The sequence below is a fragment of the Anomaloglossus baeobatrachus genome, chromosome 3 (assembly GCF_048569485.1).
Source record: "Anomaloglossus baeobatrachus isolate aAnoBae1 chromosome 3, aAnoBae1.hap1, whole genome shotgun sequence".
Lineage (NCBI taxonomy): Eukaryota > Metazoa > Chordata > Amphibia > Anura > Aromobatidae > Anomaloglossus > Anomaloglossus baeobatrachus.
In genome coordinates, this window is record NC_134355.1 from 361142267 (window position 1) to 361166838 (window position 24572).

Below are 24572 nucleotides of genomic sequence, written 5' to 3' on the forward strand. Positions count from 1 at the left end.
ACATTGATAGACCAGGCAGAGACGTATCATTATAAGATAGAAGAAAAAATTCATTCACATCGACACCCTATGGGTCCCTGGAACCAATTACACATATATGTGAAATCAATCATAAATATGAGAGGAAAGATGGTAGATATAGTTGATGTATGACCACAAAAATCAACCAGGGGAAAGTGTGACACACAATTGGAGAAACAGTTCATTCATATCCTATCACTGTGGATTCCTGATCCAAGCTAAGCAATAGCTAAAAAGTTAATTAAGGTTGGACCATGCCATACCTAAGCTGATAAATGTAATACATCAGGATCAGGGAAAATCCCCCAACAAATCCATGTGGATAGATAGAACAGTGGCACACTTTACCTGGGAGACTAGGAGCGGTCAGAGAGCGGTGTCTGTGTCCTTCCCGACGGCCGTTTGGGCTGGAAGCCTTCGTCATGGGGCGTGGGCAAGTGAGGGGAAGTGTGGGTTAAAAGGGGGCATCAACCAATCGACGCGGTTGACGTGCCAGTGACGCAATGAGTGTCCAGGGCAGCGTGAGACGCACAGCTCCTCACCGCGCCGCCTCCCGCCCGACCGTTCCGGTCACATGACCGCCACGTGTGCGCATCACGTGGCCATCATGTGAGTAGAAGTCACACAGGGAAGGCGGCGCGGCAGCGCGATGACGTCCACCGCTCCCAGACACATGCGCACTAGCACTCCAACCAGCGATGGGAGATAAGGTTTATATATAGAGAATGAAGGTGGTAAGAATATAGATCTATCTCACAGTATGGCAATCAGATATCGTAATAGCGATATAGTTGTAGATATAAACAAGAATTATTATACCTTATGCGATATCAAATATCCAGGGCTAAAAATGCAATTTATATATGGAATATCAAAGGATATGCCAAATAATACATGCAAATAGCAATATATATGGTGTAGAGCAAAGACAGATATTTAACATCAAGCATAGATAGCACATATACAGAATCTGTCATGTATAATATCCAACATGACAGTTAACATGTAACATAAATTGACAATAACTGTTATTTCTTTGTCGCACCTAATTGGGAGACCCAGACAATTGGGTGTATAGCTACTGCCTCCGGAGGCCACACAAAGTACTACACTTAAAAGTGTAAGGCCCCTCCCCTTCTGGCTATACACCCCCCCCGTGGGATCACGGGCTCCTCAGTTTTATGCTTTGTGCGAAGGAGGCCAGACATCCACGCATAGCTCCACTGTTTAGTCAGCAGCAGCTGCTGACTATGTCGGATGGAAGAAAAGAGGGCCCTTACTAGGGCCCCCAGCATGCTCCCTTCTCACCCCACTTTCTGTCGGCGGTGTTTGTTAAGGTTGAGGTACCCATTGCGGGTACGGAGGCTGGAGCCCACATGCTGATTCCTTCCCCATCCCCATTAGGGCTCTGGGTGAAGTGGGACTTTACCGGTCTCCGGGCACTGAGGCCGTGCTCCATCCACAGCCCCTGGAGGATCTGCTGGATACGGAGCGGAGTTTTCTCAGGGACAGGACCCTGCTCCATCAAGGTACTCCGTGTCCCCGTGCTTATCGCACGCACACTGCAGCATTGCTGGGTGTGTTAGTGCGCCGGGGTAAACAGCGCTGCTGCGCTGGTGCCGTTACTCACTACAGCTCTGCTGAGTGAGGTGACTTTGTACGATCGGCCGATCCGGCCGCTGGGGTCAGTGTTTACTGGTCGCGGCTGGGATTTGTGGTGCGCCGGGGACTTCCGCGCTGGCCGTGCATATATGACGGCCGCGCTAGATTACTACAGTCCCCGGCTTTTGCGGCCTAGTTCGTATCGTTCCCGCCCCCGGACCTGCCAGTCAGGAGGAGGGCGGGACGCTGTACAGTCCAGCAGCGTTAAGAGCTGGAGTCTGTTTTACATACTCCAGCCCTCACACTAGGCACAGGGGGACGCAGTTTCCCGCTCTTTGGTTTGGGACGCCCACGGTCCGCCCCTCTTCACAGGACGCCGGCAGCCATTCCTGCCTGCACGCTGAACTGCGGAGGGGAGGCTGGGAGACCCAGACAAGGGATTCTACGATCTCACACCCGCTTTTCAGCGGGCGGTAAGCAGCCCTCAAGGGCTCTCCCCCACTTGTGCCATAGTGTACTTTGTATTTTGTGCTGGCAATACTTTGCACTGTACAGTCGCTGGTGGTTTTCTGCTATATACCCTCCTTAGATTTCTCAAGGAGATAACAGCATGTCGTCCGCAAAAAGCAAAAGTGCCAAGGCACGGACTTTATATGCTGCTTGTACCGCATGTGGGGCTACTCTACCGGCAGGTTCCACTGACCCCCATTGTGTGCAGTGCTCGGCCCCTGTGGCAATTGCTCAGCCGGGGCCGCTGCTAGAGGTGACCCAGGGAGAACCACCTGTAAATGCTGTCCAGGTGACAGGGACGGAGTTTGCAGCTTTTGCTGACAGATTGTCTATGACTATGTCTAAAATTCTTGAAACATTGCAGTCTAGACCAGTAACTCAGACCATGGGCACTGTTGATCCATTACCCCCTGGTCCCCCTCAGCTGGACCACTTCCTAGCTCCGGGGGTGTCATATGCACCCCAGGGTGACGGCTCTGACTCGGACGACAGTCCCAGACAACCTAAGCGGGCTCGCTATGAGCGACCCTCAACTTCATCATACTGGTCAGGGTCCCAGCGGGACGACTCTCTGTGTGATGATGGGGAGATAAGGTATGCACACCAGTGACTATGGAAGGGGAATACATGGAATAGCAGAAACTGCTGTGTGAATACTGACATGAAAAATTCAATAGCTATTTGTAAGAATGAAATGTGAAAAATGGAACCTGCATTACTGCCATGAATATATGAATAAAGAGAAATTTAGCTACTGAATTGATCAATGCAATAGAGCCCCAACACTACGCCAAAGTATTTCTCTACGTTGGGGTCCCTAGCTTGTGTGTGTCCTCTCATGCAGTTAAAAAACTTACCGTGTATGGGAGGCTGAGACCCAGGCTATATATACGATGTGGATTGGCAATAGGTGTGTATGGGGAGGGTTCACAAACGAAAAACTACTAACATTAAGGAATAACGTTTGGAACTCCATTCTATGTCTGAACTGGGTGCAAAAAACCTAAAAAACATCACTATGGGGAGATAAGGTATGCACACCAGTGACTATGGAAGGGGAATACATGGAATAGCAGAAACTGCTGTGTGAATACTGACATGAAAAATTCAATAGCTATTTGTAAGAATGAAATGTGAAAAATGGAACCTGCATTACTGCCATGAATATATGAATAAAGAGAAATTTAGCTACTGAATTGATCAATGCAATAGAGCCCCAACACTACGCCAAAGTATTTCTCTACGTTGGGGTCCCTAGCTTGTGTGTGTCCTCTCATGCAGTTAAAAAACTTACCGTGTATGGGAGGCTATTCCATGTATTCCCCTTCCATAGTCACTGGTGTGCATACCTTATCTCCCCATAGTGATGTTTTTTAGGTTTTTTGCACCCAGTTCAGACATAGAATGGAGTTCCAAACGTTATTCCTTAATCTCTGTGTGATGAGGCGGATGTAACTGATCAGGAGTCTGAGGCTGGAGCCGCTCTCAATCTAGATACCCCGGATGGTGACGCCATAGTGAATGATCTTATAGCGTCCATCAATAGGATGTTAGACATTTCTCCACCAGCTCCTCTTGCGGAGGAGGCAGCTTCACAGCAGGAGAAATTCCATTTCAGGTATCCCAAGCGTAAATTAAGCACGTTTCTGGACCACTCTGACTTTAGAGACGCAATCCAGAAACACCACGCTTATCCAGATAAGCGTTTTTCCAAACGGCTTAAAGATACACGCTATCCTTTTCCCCCTGACGTGGTCAAGGGCTGGACACAGTGTCCCAAGGTGGACCCTCCAATCTCCAGGCTTGCAGCCAGATCTCTAGTTGCAGTGGAAGATGGGGCGGCACTTAAAGATGCCACTGATAGACAGATGGAGCTCTGGTTAAAATCCATCTATGAAGCTATTGGAGCGTCGTTGGCGCCAGCATTCGCAGCCGTATGGGCACTCCAAGCTATTTCAGCTGGGCTTACACAGGTCGACACGGTCACACGTACATCTGCTCCGCAGGTGGCACCCTTGACCTCTCAAATGTCTGCATTCGCGTCTTACGCGATTAATGCTCTCCTAGACTCTACGAGCCGTACGGCGGTGGCGTCAGCCAACTCTGTGGTTTTACGCAGAGCCCTGTGGTTGAGAGAATGGAAGGCAGATTCTTCTTCCAAGAAGTGCTTAACCAGTTTGCCTTTTTCTCGTGACCGATTGTTTGGTGAGCGTTTGGATGAAATCATTAAACACTCCAAGGGTAAGGATTCATCCTTACCTCAGCCCAGACAAAACAAACCTCAACAGAGGAGGGGACAGTCTGGTTTTCGGTCCTTTCGAGGCTCAGGCAGGTCCCAATTCTACTCGTCCAAAAGGACTCAAAAGGATCAGAGGGGCTCAGATTCGTGGCGGACTCAATCACGCCCAAAAAAGCCAGCCGGAAGAACTGTTACCAAGACGGCTTCCTCATGACTCTCAGCCTCCTCTCTCCGCATCCTCGGTCGGTGGCAGGCTCTCCCGCTTTGGCGACATTTGGTTGTCACAGGTCAAAGACCGTTGGGTGAGAGACATTCTGTCTCACGGGTACAGGATAGAGTTCTGCTCTCGTCCTCCAACTCGCTTCTTCAGAACTTCCCCACCGCCCGACCGAGCCGATGCTCTGCTGCAAGCGGTGTCCGCTCTAAAGGCGGAAGGAGTGGTGACTTCTGTTCCTCTTCAGGAACAAGGTCACGGTTTTTACTCCAATTTGTTTGTGGTGCCAAAGAAAGACGGGTCGTTCCGTCCCGTCCTGGATCTAAAGCTGCTCAACAAACACGTAAAAACCAGGAGGTTCAGGATGGAATCTCTCCGCTCCGTTATCGCCTCAATGTCTCAAGGAGATTTCCTAGCATCAATAGACATCAAGGATGCTTATCTCCACGTGCCAATTGCGCCAGAGCATCAGCGTTTTCTACGCTTCGTTATAGGAAGCGAACACCTGCAGTTCGTAGCTCTACCTTTCGGGCTGGCGACAGCCCCTCGGGTCTTCACCAAGGTCATGGCAGCAGTAGTAGCAGTCTTGCACTCGCAAGGTCACTCCGTGATCCCGTATTTGGACGATCTACTTATCAAGGCGCCCTCTCAAGAGGCATGCCAACACAGCCTGAACATGGCACTGAAGACTCTTCAGAGTTTCGGGTGGATTATCAACTTTTCAAAGTCAAATCTAACCCCGACCCAATCACTAACATATCTTGGCATGGAGTTTCATACTCTCTCAGCGATAGTGAAACTTCCACTGGACAAACAGTGCTCGCTACAGATAGGGGTGCAATCTCTCCTTCAGGGCCAGTCGCACCCCTTGAGGCGCCTCATGCACTTCCTAGGGAAGATGGTAGCAGCAATGGAAGCAGTTCCTTTTGCGCAGTTTCATCTGCGTCCACTACAATGGGACATTCTCCGCCAATGGGACGGGAAGTCGACGTCCCTCGACAGGGAGGTCTCCCTCTCTCAGGCAGCCAAGGAATCTCTCCGGTGGTGGCTTCTTCCCACCTCATTGTCAAAAGGAAAGTCGTTCCTACCCCCATCCTGGGCGGTGGTCACGACAGATGCGAGTCTATCAGGGTGGGGAGCAGTGTTTCTCCACCACAGGGCTCAGGGTACGTGGACTCGGAAAGAGTCCACCCTTCAGATCAATGTTCTGGAGATCAGAGCAGTCTATCTTGCCCTACAAGCCTTCCAACAGTGGCTGGAAGGCAAGCAGATCCAAATTCAGTCGGACAACTCCACAGCGGTGGCATACATCAACCACCAAGGGGGAACACGCAGTCGGCAAGCCTTCCAGGAAGTCCGGCGGATTCTGACGTGGGTGGAAGACACGGCATCCACTATATCCGCCGTTCACATCCCAGGCGTAGAAAACTGGGAAGCAGACTTTCTCAGTCGCCAGGGCATGGACGCAGGGGAATGGTCCCTTCACCCGGACGTGTTTCAGGAGATCTGTCGCCGCTGGGGGATGCCGGACGTCGACCTGATGGCGTCACGGCACAACAACAAGGTCCCGGTTTTCATGGCACGGTCTCACGATCACCGAGCTCTGGCGGCAGACGCCTTAGTTCAAGATTGGTCGCAGTTCCGGCTACCGTATGTGTTCCCACCTCTGGCATTGTTGCCCAGAGTGCTCCGCAAAATCAGGTCCGACTGCCGCCGCGCCATTCTCGTCGCTCCAGACTGGCCAAGGAGGTCGTGGTACCCGGATCTGTGGCACCTCACGGTAGGCCATCCGTGGGCACTACCAGACCGTCCAGACTTGCTGTCTCAAGGGCCGTTTTTCCATCTGAATTCTGCGGCCCTGAACCTGACTGTGTGGCCATTGAGTCCTGGATCCTAGCGGCCTCAGGTTTATCTCATGAAGTGGTTGCCACCATGAGACAGGCTAGGAAACCATCCTCCGCCAAGATCTACCACAGGACGTGGAGGATATTCCTATCTTGGTGCTCGGCTCAGGGAGTTTCTCCCTGGCCTTTTGCATTGCCTACTTTTCTTTCCTTCCTGCAGTCTGGGTTGGAAAAAGGTTTGTCGCTTGGCTCCCTTAAGGGTCAAGTCTCCGCGCTATCCGTATTTTTTCAGAAACGCCTGGCGCGACTTCCTCAGGTACGCACGTTCCTGCAAGGGGTTTGTCATATCGTCCCCCCTTACAAGCGGCCATCGGAGCCCTGGGACCTGAACAAGGTTCTAATTGCTCTCCAAAAGCCGCCTTTCGAGCCTATGAAGGAGGTTTCCCTTTCTCGTCTTTCACAGAAAGTGGCCTTTCTAGTGGCGGTCACGTCTCTTCGGAGAGTGTCCGAGCTGGCGGCGTTATCATGCAGATCTCCATTCCTGGTGTTTCACCAGGACAAGGTAGTTCTGCGTCCAATTCCAGAATTTCTTCCAAGGTGGTATCTTCCTTTCATCTCAATCAAGATATCACTTTACCGTCTTTGTGTCCGCATCCAGTTCACCAATTTGAAAAAGGTTTGCATTTATTGGATCTGGTGAGAGCACTCAGGATCTACATTTCCCGCACGGCGCCTCTGCGCCGCTCGGATGCACTCTTTGTCCTTGTCGCTGGTCAGCGTAAAGGGTCGCAAGCTTCCAAATCCACCCTTGCGCGTTGGATCAAGGAACCAATTCTTCACACCTACCGTTCTGCTGGGCTTCCGATTCCATCAGGACTGAAAGCCCATTCTACCAGAGCCGTGGGTGCGTCCTGGGCATTACGGCACCAGGCTACGGCTCAGCAGGTGTGCCAGGCGGCTACCTGGTCGAGTCTGCACACTTTTACCAAGCATTATCAGGTGCATACCTACGCTTCGGCGGATGCCGGCCTAGGTAGACAAGTCCTTCAGGCAGCGGTGGCTCACCTGTAGGAAAGGGCTGTTTGACGGCCCTATCACGAGGTATTCTTTTACCCACCCAGGGACTGCTTTTGGACGTCCCAATTGTCTGGGTCTCCCAATTAGGAGCGACAAAGAAGAAGGGAATTTTGTTTACTTACCGTAAATTCCTTTTCTTCTAGCTCCAATTGGGAGACCCAGCACCCGCCCTGTTTTTCTTAGGAAATTTGTTTTTTTCGGGTGCACATGTTGTTCATGTTGAACAGTTCAGTTCTCCGAGGTTGTTTCTCGGGTTGAATTTGTATTTAAAACAGTTATTGGCTTTCCTCCTTCTTGCTTTTGCACTAAAACTGAGGAGCCCGTGATCCCACGGGGGGGTGTATAGCCAGAAGGGGAGGGGCCTTACACTTTTAAGTGTAGTACTTTGTGTGGCCTCCGGAGGCAGTAGCTATACACCCAATTGTCTGGGTCTCCCAATTGGAGCTAGAAGAAAAGGAATTTACGGTAAGTAAACAAAATTCCCTTCATTTCTTGCTTGATGTTGTCCAATTGCATCATAAAATAAATGATATAACATCATCAGATAGTACAATACACCAGCATCCATCATCGATATTGAATCATAAAATGAGAGGAAGATGCCTAAAATAGAACAAGATAAAATAATTAATTTATAAATTAAAAACAACACCATAACAATAAACCCCGTCCTGAAGGTAAGAGGACCACCACGGCTATCACAAAAATGGGGCATAGGAAATATTCTCGTTTAGACCCAAAGGGTGAAGAGTTTTTAATGTCCAAATCCATCTTGTCTCCATCATGGCCAGTCTTTGACTAATCTTTCCCCCACGAATATTGAGATCGAGGCGGTCAATGCCCCTGACCCTTAACAATGTCGGATCCGATTGATGACATTGTCGAAAATGACGTGGAATCGTTTTAAGTGATAGGATATCAGAGCAGTTGGCCGCTGCAATTATCCCGTTAACGTGCTCCCGGACGCGAACCTTAAACTGCCTGGTTGTCAGGCCGACATAAATTTTGGGGCAGGGGCAAATGGCATAATAAATAACCGCCGACGTGGTGCAGGAAATGAGCTTCTTGATGGTAAAAGTATTTTCCCCCGCAGAGTCCATAAACGTGTCTGTCCTGTCCACATTCGGGCAGGCCACACAACGCCCGCAAGGTACACAACCAGTACGGGGAGCCACAGGACCAAAAGGAGGCGGCTGAATGCACTCATCATAGTGACTTGCCACGAGATGGTCGCGGAGATTTTTTGACCTACGAATACTTAGCATTGGCCTATCGGGGATCATCTGAGCCAGAACCGGATCGGCCTGCAGAACTGGCCAAAATTTCTGCAGGCACGATCTCATGGCCGAAAATTGGCCGTGATAATTGGTGACAAATCTCAGGGTTTCCCGCGAATGAGGTCTTTGAGGAGCATATAGCAGGGAGTGACGGGTAGAATGTCTTGCCCTATTATAAGCTCTTTTCACACATCGCCTGCTGTAACCCCTATCATAGAACCTATGCTTGAGGTCTAGGGCTCGGGCCTCAAAATCCGAATCAGTGGAGCAGATCCTGCGAAGACGCAGGAACTGGCCCACTGGAATGGATCGGATCATGTGGCCAGGATGTGAAGAGGACGCATGCAATAGTACATTTCCCGCAGTCCTCTTACGAAATATGTCAGTTTGAATGGTGTTAAGAACATCTCTTTTGACGATGACGTCAAGAAAGTCTACGGACTGAGCATGGTGAGTGTAGGTGATATGAATATTTAAATCATTAAGATTCAGGACCTTCATGAAGTCATGGAGCTCCGTCTCCGAGCCCTGCCAGATCATAAAGATGTCATCGATGTACCGCGTCCAAAAGGGGACGCGGTCCATCGATGGCAGCCGATCTGACAGGAAGAGGTCCCTCTCCCACAGCCCCAGGAACAGGTTGGCATAGGAGGGGGCAAAGGAGGCCCCCATCGCTGTTCCCTGGAGCTGCAGGTAAAAGGACCCCTTGAAGACGAAAAAATTGTGAGTTAAAGTAAATTCCAATAACTCCATGATAAGGGCCACCATGTCAGGTAATAGATTCGACATATCTAAAAAGAATCGAGTGGCCCGAAGCCCGTCACAATGTTTAATGCTGGTGTAGAGGGATTCTACATCCCCCGTCACCAGCATAGAATCATCACCAATACTCAGTCCGTCGACCCTCCTAAGGAAATCGCCAGTATCTTTAATGAAAGATAGTAATCCCTCCACAAGTGGCTGGAGTTTGGTGTCAATCCAGCGGTTTACATGTTCAAGGAAATTCCCTCGGCCAGAAACAATTGGTCTCCCTGGGGGAAGATTAGCATCCTTATGAACCTTTGGCAGGAGGTACAGTGTGGGAATCACTGGCTCGGACACCTGGAGGGCTGAAGCTAAATCCTGGGTGATAACATTGTTGTCTAGTGCAGTTTTTAGGATCCCAAGTAGTGAGGCAGTAAAGGCAGACAAGGGGTTAAAGGTCAGCTTTTTATAGCAGACCCTGTCCCGTAGCTGCCTAAATGCCTCCCCCTCATAGAGATCCTTTGGCCACACCACAATGCAACCACCCTTATCCGCCGGTTTTAATATCACTCCAGGCAATGTCCGAAGCTCACGCAGTCTAGTACGTTCCTGCCAAGAAAGGTTATCATATGAGATACCTGATGGGATGCTATCAAATTCCCTGGAGACCAATTGTACGAATAATTCCACATTTGGGCAAGATGAAAGTGGAGGGAACCTCCTGGACCGTGGACGTATTGAGGGAGGCATCTAACCCCCTTCAGTTGTCATATGTTCCATGGCTAATTCCTCCAGATCGCGTAGGGCTACTTGTTCCTCCTCTGTAAGAAAAAGTTTTTGTAGATTAGTGTCAAAAAAATATTTTTTAAAAATTAGAGAGCGAGCAAACATCTTTGATGGCCACAAACCTATCAAATCTGGCAGTGGGTGAGCCCCCTGACGAAGGCTTCCAGCCGAAACGGCCGTCGGGAAGGACACAGACACCGCTCTCTGACCGCTCCTAGTCTCCCAGGTAAAGTGTGCCACTGTTCTATCTATCCACATGGATTTGTTGGGGGATTTTCCCTGATCCTGATGTATTACATTTATCAGCTTAGGTATGGCATGGTCCAACCTTAATTAACTTTTTAGCTATTGCTTAGCTTGGATCAGGAATCCACAGTGATAGGATATGAATGAACTGTTTCTCCAATTGTGTGTCACACTTTCCCCTGGTTGATTTTTGTGGTCATACATCAACTATATCTACCATCTTTCCTCTCATATTTATGATTGATTTCACATATATGTGTAATTGGTTCCAGGGACCCATAGGGTGTCGATGTGAATGAATTTTTTCTTCCATCTTATAATGATACGTCTCTGCCTGGTCTATCAATGTTTTTGTGGCTATACATCCACTATTTTTATGTCACATTTACGATTGAATTATATGTAGATGGTGAGATTATGTTGTCAGTCTACATATTTTCTTTGACACTGTTTATAATCTTTTGGTCAGAGATTAATGATTTGTGTCCTTACTTGTTTCGTGCCGCCCCGCACCTACCCCTGTGTTAATAAAGATTATCACTTGCAACTTGGATAATTGGTCGTGTGTTTCTCTTTTATCTACTATTATTATGACTTATCCTCAGTCCCCATCCAGTCCCTTATACATAACACGGTTTTGTACCATCTTTTATATGTATCTGGTAAATCATGGTGTGGCTGCGGCTCTATGTGATTATGTGTTAATTCACAGTTTTGATGCCTTCAATATGAATCTACAATTTTTAGAGTCATGAAATTAAAAAAAACCTCTCTGAATGAGGTGTGTCCAAACCTTTGGTCTGTACTGTGTGTGTGTATATATGTGTATATATATATATATATATATATATATATATATATATATATATATATATATATATATATATATATATATATATATATATATATATATATATATATATATATATATATAAATGACTGTTGGAGATTGACAACAAGGGTTAAATATTTACAGCTGCAGCTGTTAGAGACTGATCATTGCTACGTAATGTAGCCAGCAACAGCCTCGCCTGGGGGGAAGCTCAGCTACAGAGGCCCATTCACACATGCATGCCTCTAATTTATGTTCTAATGTGGGAAGTGGGTTAATGTCCAAAAATCTTGTGAGATGGTTATCTGGATAGGTAAAATTAATCTGGTTTTTTTTTGTTTTTTTTTGTTTGTGTTTTCCATCCTCCAGCTTGCCTATGAGTCTTTGGCAGTGATAGGAAATGCACTGACACTCCTGGAAGTTGGACAAATTGCTGTGTACAGGTATGCAGTATCTCTAAAGTCTGGATGTCGTGTTGTTGCCTTTGTTTTATGTGATGACAGTATGAAACCTCTTTAACTACCAGGAACATTAGGCCTAAGCCACACGGCATGAAAATCGGAGCTTGTGGAATGCGATGTTTTATCGCATTCCACTCGGACCAATATTAGCCTATGTCCCAGCACCCATGAGTGATTATTTTCTCAGTCATAATTGGACCGAGAAAACAGTCGCAGCATGCTGCTATTGTAATGCTAGTCTTGTTTCTCTCACACCCATTGAAGTGTATGGAGCGAGAGAAAAATCGCACTGCACTTGCAGTACACCAGTGTACTGCCGAGTGCAGAGCGAGAATGGCAATAGCAGGCAACGGAGGAGAGAGGGAGATAAATCTCTCCCTTCCCTCCGCAGAGCTGTCCCGCCCCCCCGCAGCTGAGGTCCGGTCGCAAGATCGGACCTCAGTCGCAGTGACACTCGCATGACACTCTGCTCCTGCTGTGCTGCCAGCGTGAGCCGAGTGGCCCCGGCCTTATGATTACAAGCACCACTGAAGCAATATTTTTTTATTATTTATTTTTTTTATATATATTTCACCACTGGAGTGGTGCTTTAATTCTAAATCCCCTGACCCCTGTTTTATACTCGCCCTCCAGAGGCTTCATCTTCTATCACCACCGCTTCAGCCAGTCTCTGGTGATTTGCGACCTGCTGGTAGCTCCAGTGTTTCACGGAGCACGCTGAAGGTCACAACTCAGTACAACTCTGAGAGCCTCGTTTTGGCTCACATGGATTTGTATTGAGCACTTGTGATGTAACTTCTAACTTCCTGCCATTCAAAAGTTAGTTACAAGATGGCGCCAACAGGACCAAAGTTGCACTGAAAAAAGCATGTAAATGCCAGAGAGTTATAATAACAGCTCTAGGGAACTTGGATTTAAAGCGATACTCTAGCACTTGAGGAAAAAAAAAAACTCTGGAGTGGTTCTTTCACTACTCAACAAAATCATCCTTTGTAAAAACGTGACCGGTTGGAAAGAAGAATATAACTGGGAACATTATGCTGTTTCTGTTATAGAATTTGGAAATCCTGCGTTTGACGCAGTGATGATTTTCTGTTTAGCTCCACTAGGTCTGTGTATGATCTGATGTATAACACTGCTATCTATCCTTTTAGTTTACGCTGTTTGCATTATGACAATTCAGTTTGTCAACAAGCTGAATCACCCATTTCTCACATTTTAATGGGACCCTGTTAATTGTAGTTATACCTTTTTCTGCTGAGTATATTGTACACTCACATGATTTGTTTCTACCTTAGTTTTGGAGAAAACGTCAAGCTTTTACATCCCTTCCATGAGCAATTTAGTGAGCAATCTGGCTCCAGAATACTTAGTCAGTGCAAATTCCAGCAAAAGAAAACGCTGTTGGCCCAGGTAAACAAAGAAATCTATTTATCTAATTCATGATTTTGCCTTTTGGTCTCAGGTCTGATATAGTTTTTTTTCCCTACAGTTTTTGGAATCTTGTGTGCCCATGTTTGATGCAGCGCAACAAATGCATCAAAGCAGTAATCCAGGTGAGCGAAGACTAGTACATGATTATGTGCATTATATGACATGTCCTGTGATAATTCTGCCTTTCTAACCAACAAAAGGGGTTAAACCAACATAAAATAAACACTCATTCATGACTTTATAATATATCATCAAATGTTGTCCTACCTTTCCTGGGAATTTCTTTATCGTTCCTATGGGAGACCCAGACATTGGGTGTATAGCTTCTGCCTCCGGAGGACACACAAAGTACTACACTCAAAAGTGTAGCTCCTCCCTCTGAGCTTATACACCCCCTGGAGAACCAGATCTAGCCAGTTTATCGCTTTGTGTTCAGGAGGCATACATCCACACATGCATTCTCATCTGATTTTTCATTTTTGGAAAGAGTTTGAAGAAAAGCGGGTCCAAGCCTGGACCCCCGGCATGTCCCTTCTCACCCCACTGTGTCGGCGGTGCTGTTAAGGTTGATTCCAAGGCTGGAGCCTTACATGCCGTGCTCCTTCACCATCCCTTTGGGCTCTGGCTTGAAGTGGGAGCCAGCACGGTTCTCCATGCTTGGCAGGAGACCGGTCTCCATCCGCAGCCCTTCAGGATCCTGCTGGACCGGAGCACTCGCCCCCAGGGACTTGGAACCCTGCGTCTCAGCAAGCTAAGTACCTGAGACGTTTATATATGGGGGTCCCTTGTACTTTATTGTTGTGGGAGAGTATGCTGAGTGATTTTTGTGACATTTCCGGCGGGTTCTCTGGCTGTCGCCTGAGAACCGCGCCGATGGTGCCTGCACGTCGGCCGCACCGCTCAAATTTAGGCCCCGGCTTCGCCGGAGGCCTACTTTCGGTTTCACTGCCCTCGCATGTCATTCATGCAGAGGGACAGTGCGGCTCCGCCCAGCGGCCGTTCTGCACAGGGGAGGGACACTCCTCACTGGGTACATGTCTCCTTCCCTGTAAGTCTCTTTGGCCCTCCAGATCCCGCTCTCAGAGAGAGTCCCGCCCCCTCTCTTCGCTCCGGCGCCATTTTCTCAGCGTTCTTCCCTGCGATCAGCGCTGGCTGCAGCATCTCTGCTGAGGTGCTTGGGGGTCCGGGCTTTGGGATCTGGAGGGCACACAAACCGCTCCAGCGGTCTGGTAAGCCACAACCTCCGGTTGTGGACCTTCTGTATATACTCTCTGGGGGTCATTCTGGCAGAGCCCCCACTTCAGCAGCATGTCTCACACGAGGAGCAAGGCTCCAAAGCTGTATTCAGTATGCACTGCATGTAAGCTCCTACTGTCTGAACCGAGCACCTATCCACATTGTGATGCCTGCTCTAACCTGACGATGCCTCAGCCTGGAATTGCCCCCCCAGTGGTCTCTCAGGCTGCTCCGGTCCCTGTGGCTGAACCCCCGGCTTGGGTAGAATCCTTTTCTAGGTCTATCTCCCAGTCTTTTGCCGATTCCATGGGACAGCTGTCCAGGACTTTGCTGAGCATGCATCAGCCCCCTTCACAGGGTGCCTCTGCTGCTAGGGCTCTCTCAGCGGAGCTCACAGAGGATTCATCATCTGGTCCCAGATCCCGTCCTCCTAAAAGGAGACGCAGGGCTCCCTCTCCTTCCTCGTCCCGCGGCTCTGTTTCAGACGCTGACTCGCGGGACGAGGAGGATGCCTTTACAGGGGGCTCGGAGGCTAACTCCATGTGCCCCATTGATCTGTCCGAAAGTGACTCAGATGTTAGTGATTTGATTGCGTCCATTAATTCTGTACTGGATCTCAATCCGCCAGTATCAGAGGAGCAACCCTCTCTGGCAGAAAAGCACCAGTTTACCTCGCCTAAGAGGACAAAGAGTGTGTTCTTTAACCACTCCAGTTTTCAGGCCGCTGTGTCCAAGCCTAGGGCCTGTCCTGACAAACGCTTCCCAAAGCGTGGTTCTGATGACCGGTTTCCATTTCCACCTGAGGTGGTCAAGGAGTGGGCTCATTCACCAAAGGTAGACCCTCCGGTGTCTAGGCTATCAGCCCGGACCGTTGTGTCAGTGGCTGATGGCACCTCTCTTAAGGATTCCACTGACCGCCAGGTCGACCTTCTGGCCAAATCTGTATATGAGGCGGCAGGGGCCTCGTTCTCCCCAACTTTTGCAGCAGTGTGGGCTCTCAAAGCCATCTCTGCTTCTCTAGAGGAGATGCATTCCCTCGCCAGGGAATCTATGCCTGAAATGGTTACCTTAACTTCCCAAGCTTCAGCTTTTTCATCCTATGCCATGTCTGCCATGCTGGAAGCTTCTCACCGCACTGCGGTGGCTTCGGCGAATTCCCTCGCTATCCGCAGGATCCTGTGGCTTCGAGAGTGGAAGGCAGATGCTTCCTCGAAGAAGTTCCTTGCTGTACTCCCTTTTGCTGGGTCCAGGCTGTTCGGTGAACAGCTGGATGAAATTATTAAGGAAGCTACTGGCGGGAAGAGTACTTCCATGCCACAAACCAAACCCAGGAAACCTGTCCAGGGTAGGAATCAGTCGAGGTTTCGTTCCTTTCGTTCCTCCAACTGGTCGTCCTCTAAGCCCTCGGCCTCATCCACTAACTCAGCCAAGGACCAAAAATCCAGCTGGCGCACAAAAGCGCGTCCACAGAAGACCGCAGGAGCTGCTGCCACTAAGGCAGCCTCCTCTTGACTATCTGTCCGCGCCAGCAACGTCCTTAGTCGGTGGTAGGCTCTCCCACTTTGGCGACGTGTGGTTTCAACACGTCTCCGATCAGTGTGTGCGGGATATCATCTCCCACGGCTACAGGATAGAATTCTCTTCCAGCCCGCCAAACAGATTTTTTCTGTCAACTCCCCCCTGCTCCAAGGCCGCCGCCTTCTCACAGGCCGTGGCATCCTTGCAGGCCAACGGAGTAATTGTACCGGTTCCCGCCCGGGAACGGTTCAGAGGTTTCTACTCAAATCTCTTCCTAGTCCCCAAAAAGGACGGTTCCTTCCGGCCCATCCTGGATCTCAAGCTTCTCAACAAGCATGTTCAGGTGCGGCATTTTCGCATGGAGTCTCTGCGGTCAGTTATTGCCTCAATGACCCAAGGGGATTTCCTGGCATCCATCGACATCAGAGATGCCTATCTACATGTGCCAATTGCAGTTTCACACCAGCGTTGGCTACGTTTTGCAATCGAAGAGGAACATTTCCAATTCGTGGCTCTCCCCTTCGGGTTAGCCATGGCTCCTCGGGTATTCACCAAGGTCATGGCAGCAGTGGTTGCGGTTCTGCACCTCCAGGGGTTGGCAGTGATTCCTTACCTGGACGACCTTCTAGTCAAGGCTTCATCCAGCGCAGACTGTCAGCGGAGTGTCTCGCTCACTCTCGCCACTCTAGCCCAATTCGGGTGGCTTGTCAATCTGCCCAAATCCACTCTGACTCCGACCCAGAGGCTCACGTACCTAGGGATGCAGTTCGAGACTCTGCCGGCACTTGTGAAGCTGCCCTTAGTCAAACAGCAGTCCCTCCAACTGGCGGTGCGCTCTCTGCTGAGGTCCCACCGTTATTCCATCAGGCACCTGATGCAGGTGCTGGGTCAGATGGTGGCGTCAATGGAGGCTGTTCCCTTTGCCCAGTTCCATCTGCGTCCTCTGCAGCTGGACATTCTCCGCTGTTGGGACAAGCGGCCTTCCTCCTTGCACAGGCTAGTGGCTCTGTCGCCACAGACCAGGAGCTCTCTTCAGTGGTGGCTTCGGCCCCTCTCTCTGTCTCAGGGGCGCTCCTTCCTGGCCCCGTCCTGGGTGATCCTCACCACGGATGCCAGTCTATCCGGCTGGGGAGCGGTATGTCTCCACCACCGAGCACAGGGCACTTGGACTCCGTCCGAGTCAGCCCTCTCGATCAATGTGCTGGAAAGCAGAGCTGTGTTTCTAGCTCTCCTAGCCTTTCACCACCTGTTGGCGGGCAAGAACATCCGAGTCCAGTCAGACAACGCGACAGCGGTTGCCTACATCAATCACTAAGGCGGGACACGCAGCCGCCTGGCAATGTTGGAGGTTCAACGCATCCTTCAATGTACGGAGGACTCAAAGTCCACCATATCCGCAGTCCACATCCCAGGCGTGGAAAACTGAGAAGCAGATTATCTCAGCTGTCAAACCGTGGACAGTGGCGAGTGGTCCCTGCATCCGGCAGTGTTTCAGTCAATCTGCCGCAAGTGGGGCACTCCGGAAGTGGACCTAATGGCATCCCGTCACAACAACAAGGTTCCGGTTTACGTGGCTCGCTCCCACGATCCTCAGGCCTTTGCAGCGGACGCTCTGGTTCAAGACTGGTCCCAGTTTCGTCTGTCCTACGTGTTTCCCCCTCTAGCTCTCTTGCCCAGAGTCCTGCGCAAGATCAGAATGGAGGGCCGTCGAGTCATCCTCATTGCTCCGGACTGGCCCAGGCGAGCTTGGTATCCAGACCTGCTCTATCTGTCCGTAGAGGTGCCGTGGCATCTTCCGGACCGTCCAGACCTTCTCTCACAAGGTCCGTTTTTCCGCCAGAATTCTGCGGCTCTCAGATTGACGGCGTGGCTCTTGAGTCCTGGATCTTGACGACTTCTGGTATCCCCCCTGATGTCATCTCCACTATGACTCGGGCCCGTAAGTCTTCCTCTGCCAAGATCTATCACAGGACTTGGAAGATTTTCCTGTCCTGGTGTCGCTCTTCCGGGCATTCTCCTTGGCCTTTTTCCTTGCCGACCCTTCTGTCTTTTCTACAGTCCGGTCTGCAACTAGGACTGTCCCTCAACTCTCTCAAGGGACAAGTCTCAGCTTTGTCAGTTCTGTTCCAACGGCGTATCGCCGGGCTGGCTCAGGTCCGCACCTTCATGCAAGGTGCGTCTCACATCATCCCGCCTTACCGGCGGCCCTTGGATCCCTGGGACCTCAATTTGGTTCTCACGGTTTTGCAGAAACCCCCCTTTGAGCCTCTTAGGGAGGTTTCTTTGTTTCGTCTTTCACAGAAGGTGGTCTTTCTAGTGGCCATAACTTCCCTCAGGAGAGTCTCTGATTTAGCTGCGCTCTCTTCGGAGTCACCTTTTTTGGTTTTTCATCAAGACAAGGTGGTTCTCCATCTGACTCCGGACTTTCTCCCTAAGGTGGTTTCTCCTTTCCACCTTAACCAGGACATTACCTTACCTTCCTTTTGTCCGGCTCCTGTTCATCGCTTTGAAAAAGCGTTGCATACTCTGGATCTGGTGCGGGCGCTCCGGATCTATGTGTCTCGCACCGCTGCTCTTAGGCGGTGCACCTCTCTTTTTGTGCTAACCACAGGTCGGCATAAGGGCCTCTCTGCTTCCAAGCCGACCTTAGCCCGTTGGATTAGGTCAACCATTTCGGATGCCTACCAGTGTTCTCAGGTGCCTCTCCCGCCGGGGATCAAGGCATACTCGACCAGAGCTGTCGGTGCCTCTTGGGCTTTCAGGCACCAGGCTACGGCTCAACAAGTCTGTCAGGCTGCCACTTGGACTAGCCTGCATACCTTTTCAAAGCACTACCAAGTGCATGCTCATGCTTCGGCAGATGCGAGCTTGGGCAGACGCATCCTTCAGGCGGCTGTCGCCCACTTGTGAAGTTAGGCTCCGCCTACTTCTCAGTTTTTCTGTTTATTCCCACCCATGGACTGCTTTGAGACGTCCCAATGTCTGGGTCTCCCATAGGAACGATAAAGAAAAAGAGAATTTTGTTTACTTACCGTAAATTCTTTTTCTTATAGTTCCGTATTGGGAGACCCAGCACCCTCCCTGTTGCCTGTTGGCAGTTTCTTGTTCCGCGTGTTATCACCGGCTGTTGTCGTAGACAGAGGCTCCGGTTGTTCCGGTTCTTGCTCTGTTTTTACTTGTGGGTGGCTATTCTCCAGCTTTTGCACTAAACTGGCTAGATCTGGTTCTCCAGGGGGTGTATAAGCTCAGAGGGAGGAGCTACACTTTTTAGTGTAGTACTTTGTGTGTCCTCCGGAGGCAGAAGCTATACACCCAATGTCTGGGTCTCCCAAGACGGAACTATAAGAAAAAGAATTTACTGTAAGTAAACAAAATTCTCTTTTTTCTGTTCTGAAGGTGAGATTAAACCTGTTCCCTTAGGCAATCCTTCTAAATGTTTTACTTATCCCTTCTCATAAGCAACCTATTTAGTGTCTTTACTCTGTAGTGCTTTTGAGCAGATGTATTTTTTTTACTTTGTCTACTTGTACCTTAAAGGCATCTCATGAGAACTAAAACAGGTTATATCTGTCCGGTTGCAATAAAAAAAACAACACAACAGTTTTGTGTAACTAGTGGACTCGCTTAAAAATAAAAACATAAGGAAACCCGATGTTTAATATATTTAGTTGGATTCATAGCCCACCGCTGTTTGCTTGCATCCCTCAATGCTGCAGTTTGTACTAGAAACTCCAATCAATGTACAGGCTTGTTCAGACTGGGGCTCTGCTTGTAAAAATACACCACAGCCCTACTTGATGAAAACTCGGGTACCCCTAAAGCAATCACAACAACAGTGTCCCAATTGTAAGGCTTCTACTCATTTGAGAGTTACATTTTTCTAGTGTTTGGTACCTTTTTTCTTCATTACATGGAAATGTGTTGCATGTTACATTCCTTGCTCATTCTTTAGGCCTCATTCACCCTTCCGTGATCAAACACGTGCGTGAAAAAATGGTACCAGTGTTATCAGTGTACAGTCCTTGTCCGTTTTTACCATCATTGTGTTATCTGTGTTTTTTCCTGATGTATAAATAAATAAAATCTAAAGCTTCTCTTAAACGTTGCAATGTTAAATACGTACAGAATACAGATGCATCTGTTTACTGTATGTTTTTATTACAGACCCCTAGACTTGTAATAGCCTTTTTAATCGGTGATATTGTAAAAAAACTAACATGTCTCCGTGTGCAAACACACATCAGCGTAAAAAAATCATGTGCTTATAATGTATTAACGTTGTATGTGTGAAATAAAACGGATGCAACACGTACGTGCAATATGGACACGTGACTGAGGCCTTAGAGGCAGTTCTTGCAGTTATTGAACCTTTCTCTAAGATGCATTATATTTTTCATCAACTCAGCCTGGATATTTAGATAGGCAGCGACATCACCAGCGTGAAAAGAAACTTATTCTGGATAATGATCCCTATTACATTGTTTTGTTTCAGAAACCGCCCAACTGCTTATTATTGTATCTGATGGAAGAGGATTGTTTGTAGAAGGGAAAGATCGTGTCACAAAGGCAATAAAGTCAGCCCGCAATGCTAACATATTTATTATTTTCATTATTTTGGACAGCCCTATTTCCAAGGTAAATGTTTTGCCAATACCTTAGTTCCATATTAACCAATTGTCTGCCTTGTACACATAAAAAGAGGACAATGATGAAAATAAAGTACAGAAATTGCCAATGATCTAAAAAGTATATGTTACAGCAATGTAGTAAGAACATTTGAATTATAATTGTATCCTTACAGATAAATAACTTTGTTCCTTATTATAAGATAACTTTCATACATGATTCCACTTGTATATTCTGTCTAAATGGGTGCAAATTTAGTCTTTTTGAAGACATTTAATAATTTGAAATACTAGTATGGATTATCTTTTGTATTTCACATTGTATCAAAAAGAATATAAACAAATATCTTGCCACTTATCCATCATGATGCAGTTTTCCTAGAGGATAAACTTGCATGAAAATTGAATAAAACGAATGTAATAAAACTATTTATCCAGGCTGTTTGGCAGCATCCTAAAACTTACCTATTTCAATATTGTATCATAACTGAAGAGATGAAGGGGTTCAAATACCACACTGCCATGGTAAATGCAGGGAATCCTGGACAGTGATCTTTATTAATGACAGGTTTCGGAGAAAGTATCTCCTTCTTCAGGATAGAAATCACAGAAGTACATTGAGCCAGTGTCACAAGGCAGAGTATATAGAAGACAAGTATTTGAGTTTCAAAACATTTGAATTTCACATTTTTTGAAATTCAAATGGTTGTCTTTTTATATACTCTGCCTTGTGACACTGGCTCAATGTACTTCTGTGATTTTTTATTTTTTTTTGTCCTGAAGGAGATACTTTGTTCGAAATTCATCCGTAATAAAGATCACTGTCCAGGATTTCCATTATCGTTTATTTCCACGGTAGGGTAGTATTTTAATCCCCTTATCTCTTGGGTTATGATATCCTCCAATGAGGACTGCAGCAGCCGTTTTCTAAAGGTACCGTCACACTAAGCAGCTTACCAGCGATCCCAACAACGATAGGGATCGCTGGTAAGTTGCTAGGAGGTTGCTGGTGAGCTGTCACACTGCGACGCTCCAGCGATCCCACCAGCAACCTGACCTGGCAGGGATCGCTGGAGCGTGGCTACACGAGTTGCTGGTGAGCTCACCAGCAACCAGTGACCAGCTACACGTGCAGAGAGCAGGGAGCAGCGCACACTGAGCGCTGGCTCCTTGCTCTCCTAGTACAGCACACATCGGGTTAATTACCCGATGTGTGCTGCAGCTACATGTGCACAGAGCAGGGAGCAGCGCACACTGAGCGCTGGCTCCTTGCTCTCCTAGCTACAGCACACATGGGGTTAATTACCTGATGTGTGCTGCAGCTAAATGTGCACAGAGCAGGGCGCAGCGCACACTGCTTAGTGCTGGCTCCCTGCTCTCCTACTTACAGCACACATCAGGTTAATTAACCCGATGTGTCCTGCAGCTACATGTGCACAGAGCAGGAGCCGGCACTGACAGTGAGAGCGGCGGAGGCTGGTATCAAAGGTAAATATCGGGTAACCAAGGACAGGGCTTCTTGGTTACCCGATGTTTACATTGGTTACCAGCCTCTGCAGAAGCCGGCTCCTGCTGCCTGCACATTTAGTTGTTGCTGTCTCGCTGTCACACACAGCGATCTGTGCTTCACAGCAGGACAGCAACAACTAAAAAATGGCCCAGGACATTCAGCAACAACCAACGACCTCACAGCAGGGGCCAGGTTGTTGCTGGATGTCACACACAGCAACATCGCTAGCAACGTCACAAAAGTTGTTCGTTAGCAGCGATGTTGCTAGCGATGTTGCTTAGTGTGACGGGGCCTTAAGTGGTTGTGACTTTCTCACAACCTAACCAGGTGAGCAACTCCAAAATCTTCCTCTTATCTATCATAATAGGATCAGACCCTATCTGCGCCTTTTTGTCTTTCCAGTAATATTATCTTCCTATTTCTATATTGTAACATTAATATTAGCGGCTTTACCATGGTGTAAGAATGTCTTTAGCTCAGCTTTCATACATAGACTTTAATTTTAGTGTAGATGGAGAAGTAAAAACATCACTTCTGTGGACTTAGGTGAATAAATTCATGGCTGTACGTTACCCATTGCACTGCTACCTACCTCTTTTTCTTTCTGTCTTTCTTAGTGTAGCTGTTAACAATCTTCTGTTGTTTTTAGGATTCCATCTTGAATATTAAAATGCCAATTTTTACTGACAACCCCAAAGAGATGAAAATGATATCTTACATGGAACAATTTCCATTTCCATTCTACATCATTCTTCGAGATGTGAACTCTCTTCCAGAAACCCTAAGTGATGCCCTCAGGCAGTGGTTTGAGCTGGTGACTACCTCAGAACATGTGTAAACCATGCCTGTATAGCCTGCACTCTCGCAGCAGCAGAATGAAGAGATTATTGGGGAAGATTCATGGAACTGTGCACAGCGGAAAAAAACAGCATATCCTGCAGCTCAGGTCAAGTCATTTCAATGATGCAGGAAGCTATGCAAAGTACCTCTTAATTAGAAAATGGCATACCTTCTAATATGTGATGGCATCATTTAGCCATTCTTGCGTATAACATAACCAGTTTATTCTAAAACCGAGCACATTGCTTCTTGCGGTGCACAGTGGACGGACAAATGGAGGGAAAGATTGTAAGGCGTTATATTTAGAAATGTAGGACATGTTTGTATTTTTCCCAAGTAAAACAAATACAAAAATCCAAGGTTTTATTTTTGTAATAAACCAAAGTTACCTAGTTCCCTGAGAATCCAAACATTTCTACTCTTGTTGTGGTCTGACTTGTTTTCCATACTTCGTATCATAAATCACAACATTATACTGTGAAGCCTGCACATTTTGTACTATATTGTTAGAACATACAAGTTATTTGTCTGTCACACGTGTCTGACTTTTTTTTTAATTATTTTTGTTACCCCCATAGCTATGCAGCCTAATAAAGATCATTCGTAACTGTATCACTCTGGTTTATGAAAGAAGCAGTCCTATCTATGAAATAAGCATTCAAATATAAAAAATGTTTTGTATGGTACATTTGCATCCTTCCACACGTATTTTCTCAAATGATGGTGAACTGAAGGCTATGATTCCCATTTCTGAATCAAAAATCATTAACAAAATAAGAGTTCTGACCAGTGGAGCAGGTTAAGTTTTTAACGGTATAGTAATAATTTTCATTTCTATAAAATTGTTTTGATCATTAACAGTAATCCTGTCCTCTATGACCAATTTTACGGCGACTTAACACCAGTTATAGTGGTTTGGATAGGTTGTGTTCCTCCACAGACTCTGTAATAAAAGATTCAATAGTACATTGAAGGCAGTCATCTACTAACATGGACTTCGATGTTATTCCTGTATGTTGCTATAGAATGAGGTGGCAGTCAAGGGAAGGATACTCCACCCTTTGTCCCTGAAATCTGTACAATATGGAACTCGGGCATGAAAATACAGTGATTAGATATATAATGCATCATAAAAGTGATTAAACTCACATTTTTGTAAAAACGTTTTGTGTCTTTTCCTGGGACAACACTTATGCGGGTGTCACACGGTACGATCTATCGTGCGATCACATGAGCGATCGTATCCGCCCCCGTCATTTGTGCATCACGGGCAAATCGCTGCCCGTGTCGCACAAAGTCGATAAACCCCCGTCACACGTACTTACCTGCTGAGCGAGGTTGCTGTTGGCGGCGAAAATCCACTTCCTGAAGGGAGTAGGACGTTAAGCGTCACAGCGACATCACACAGCCGCCGGCCAATAGAAGCGGAGGGGCGAATAGAAGCGGAGGGGTGGACATGAGCGGGATGTAAACATCCTGCCCACCTCCTTCCTTCCGCATAGCCGGCGGGAGCTGCGGGACGCAGGTAAGCTGTGTTCATCGTTCCCGGGGTGTCA

The 24572-nt window shown here is 47.8% G+C and overlaps 1 protein-coding gene across 2 annotated transcripts in view; it reads left to right on the plus strand.

The window, feature by feature from the left end:
* The window catches only part of MDN1 (midasin AAA ATPase 1), a 585757-nt gene extending 562129 nt beyond the window's left edge, over positions 1-23628 (plus strand). For both annotated transcript variants that reach the window (XM_075340129.1, XM_075340130.1), the window contains exons 98-102: positions 11762-11835; positions 13152-13266; positions 13346-13409; positions 20534-20676; positions 22826-23628. In XM_075340129.1, coding sequence (XP_075196244.1) covers positions 11762-11835; positions 13152-13266; positions 13346-13409; positions 20534-20676; positions 22826-23014 — 585 coding nt within the window. In that variant the 3' untranslated portion in view covers positions 23015-23628. The remainder of the gene's footprint in view (positions 1-11761; positions 11836-13151; positions 13267-13345; positions 13410-20533; positions 20677-22825) is intronic.
* Positions 23629-24572: the final 944 nt, after the last annotated feature.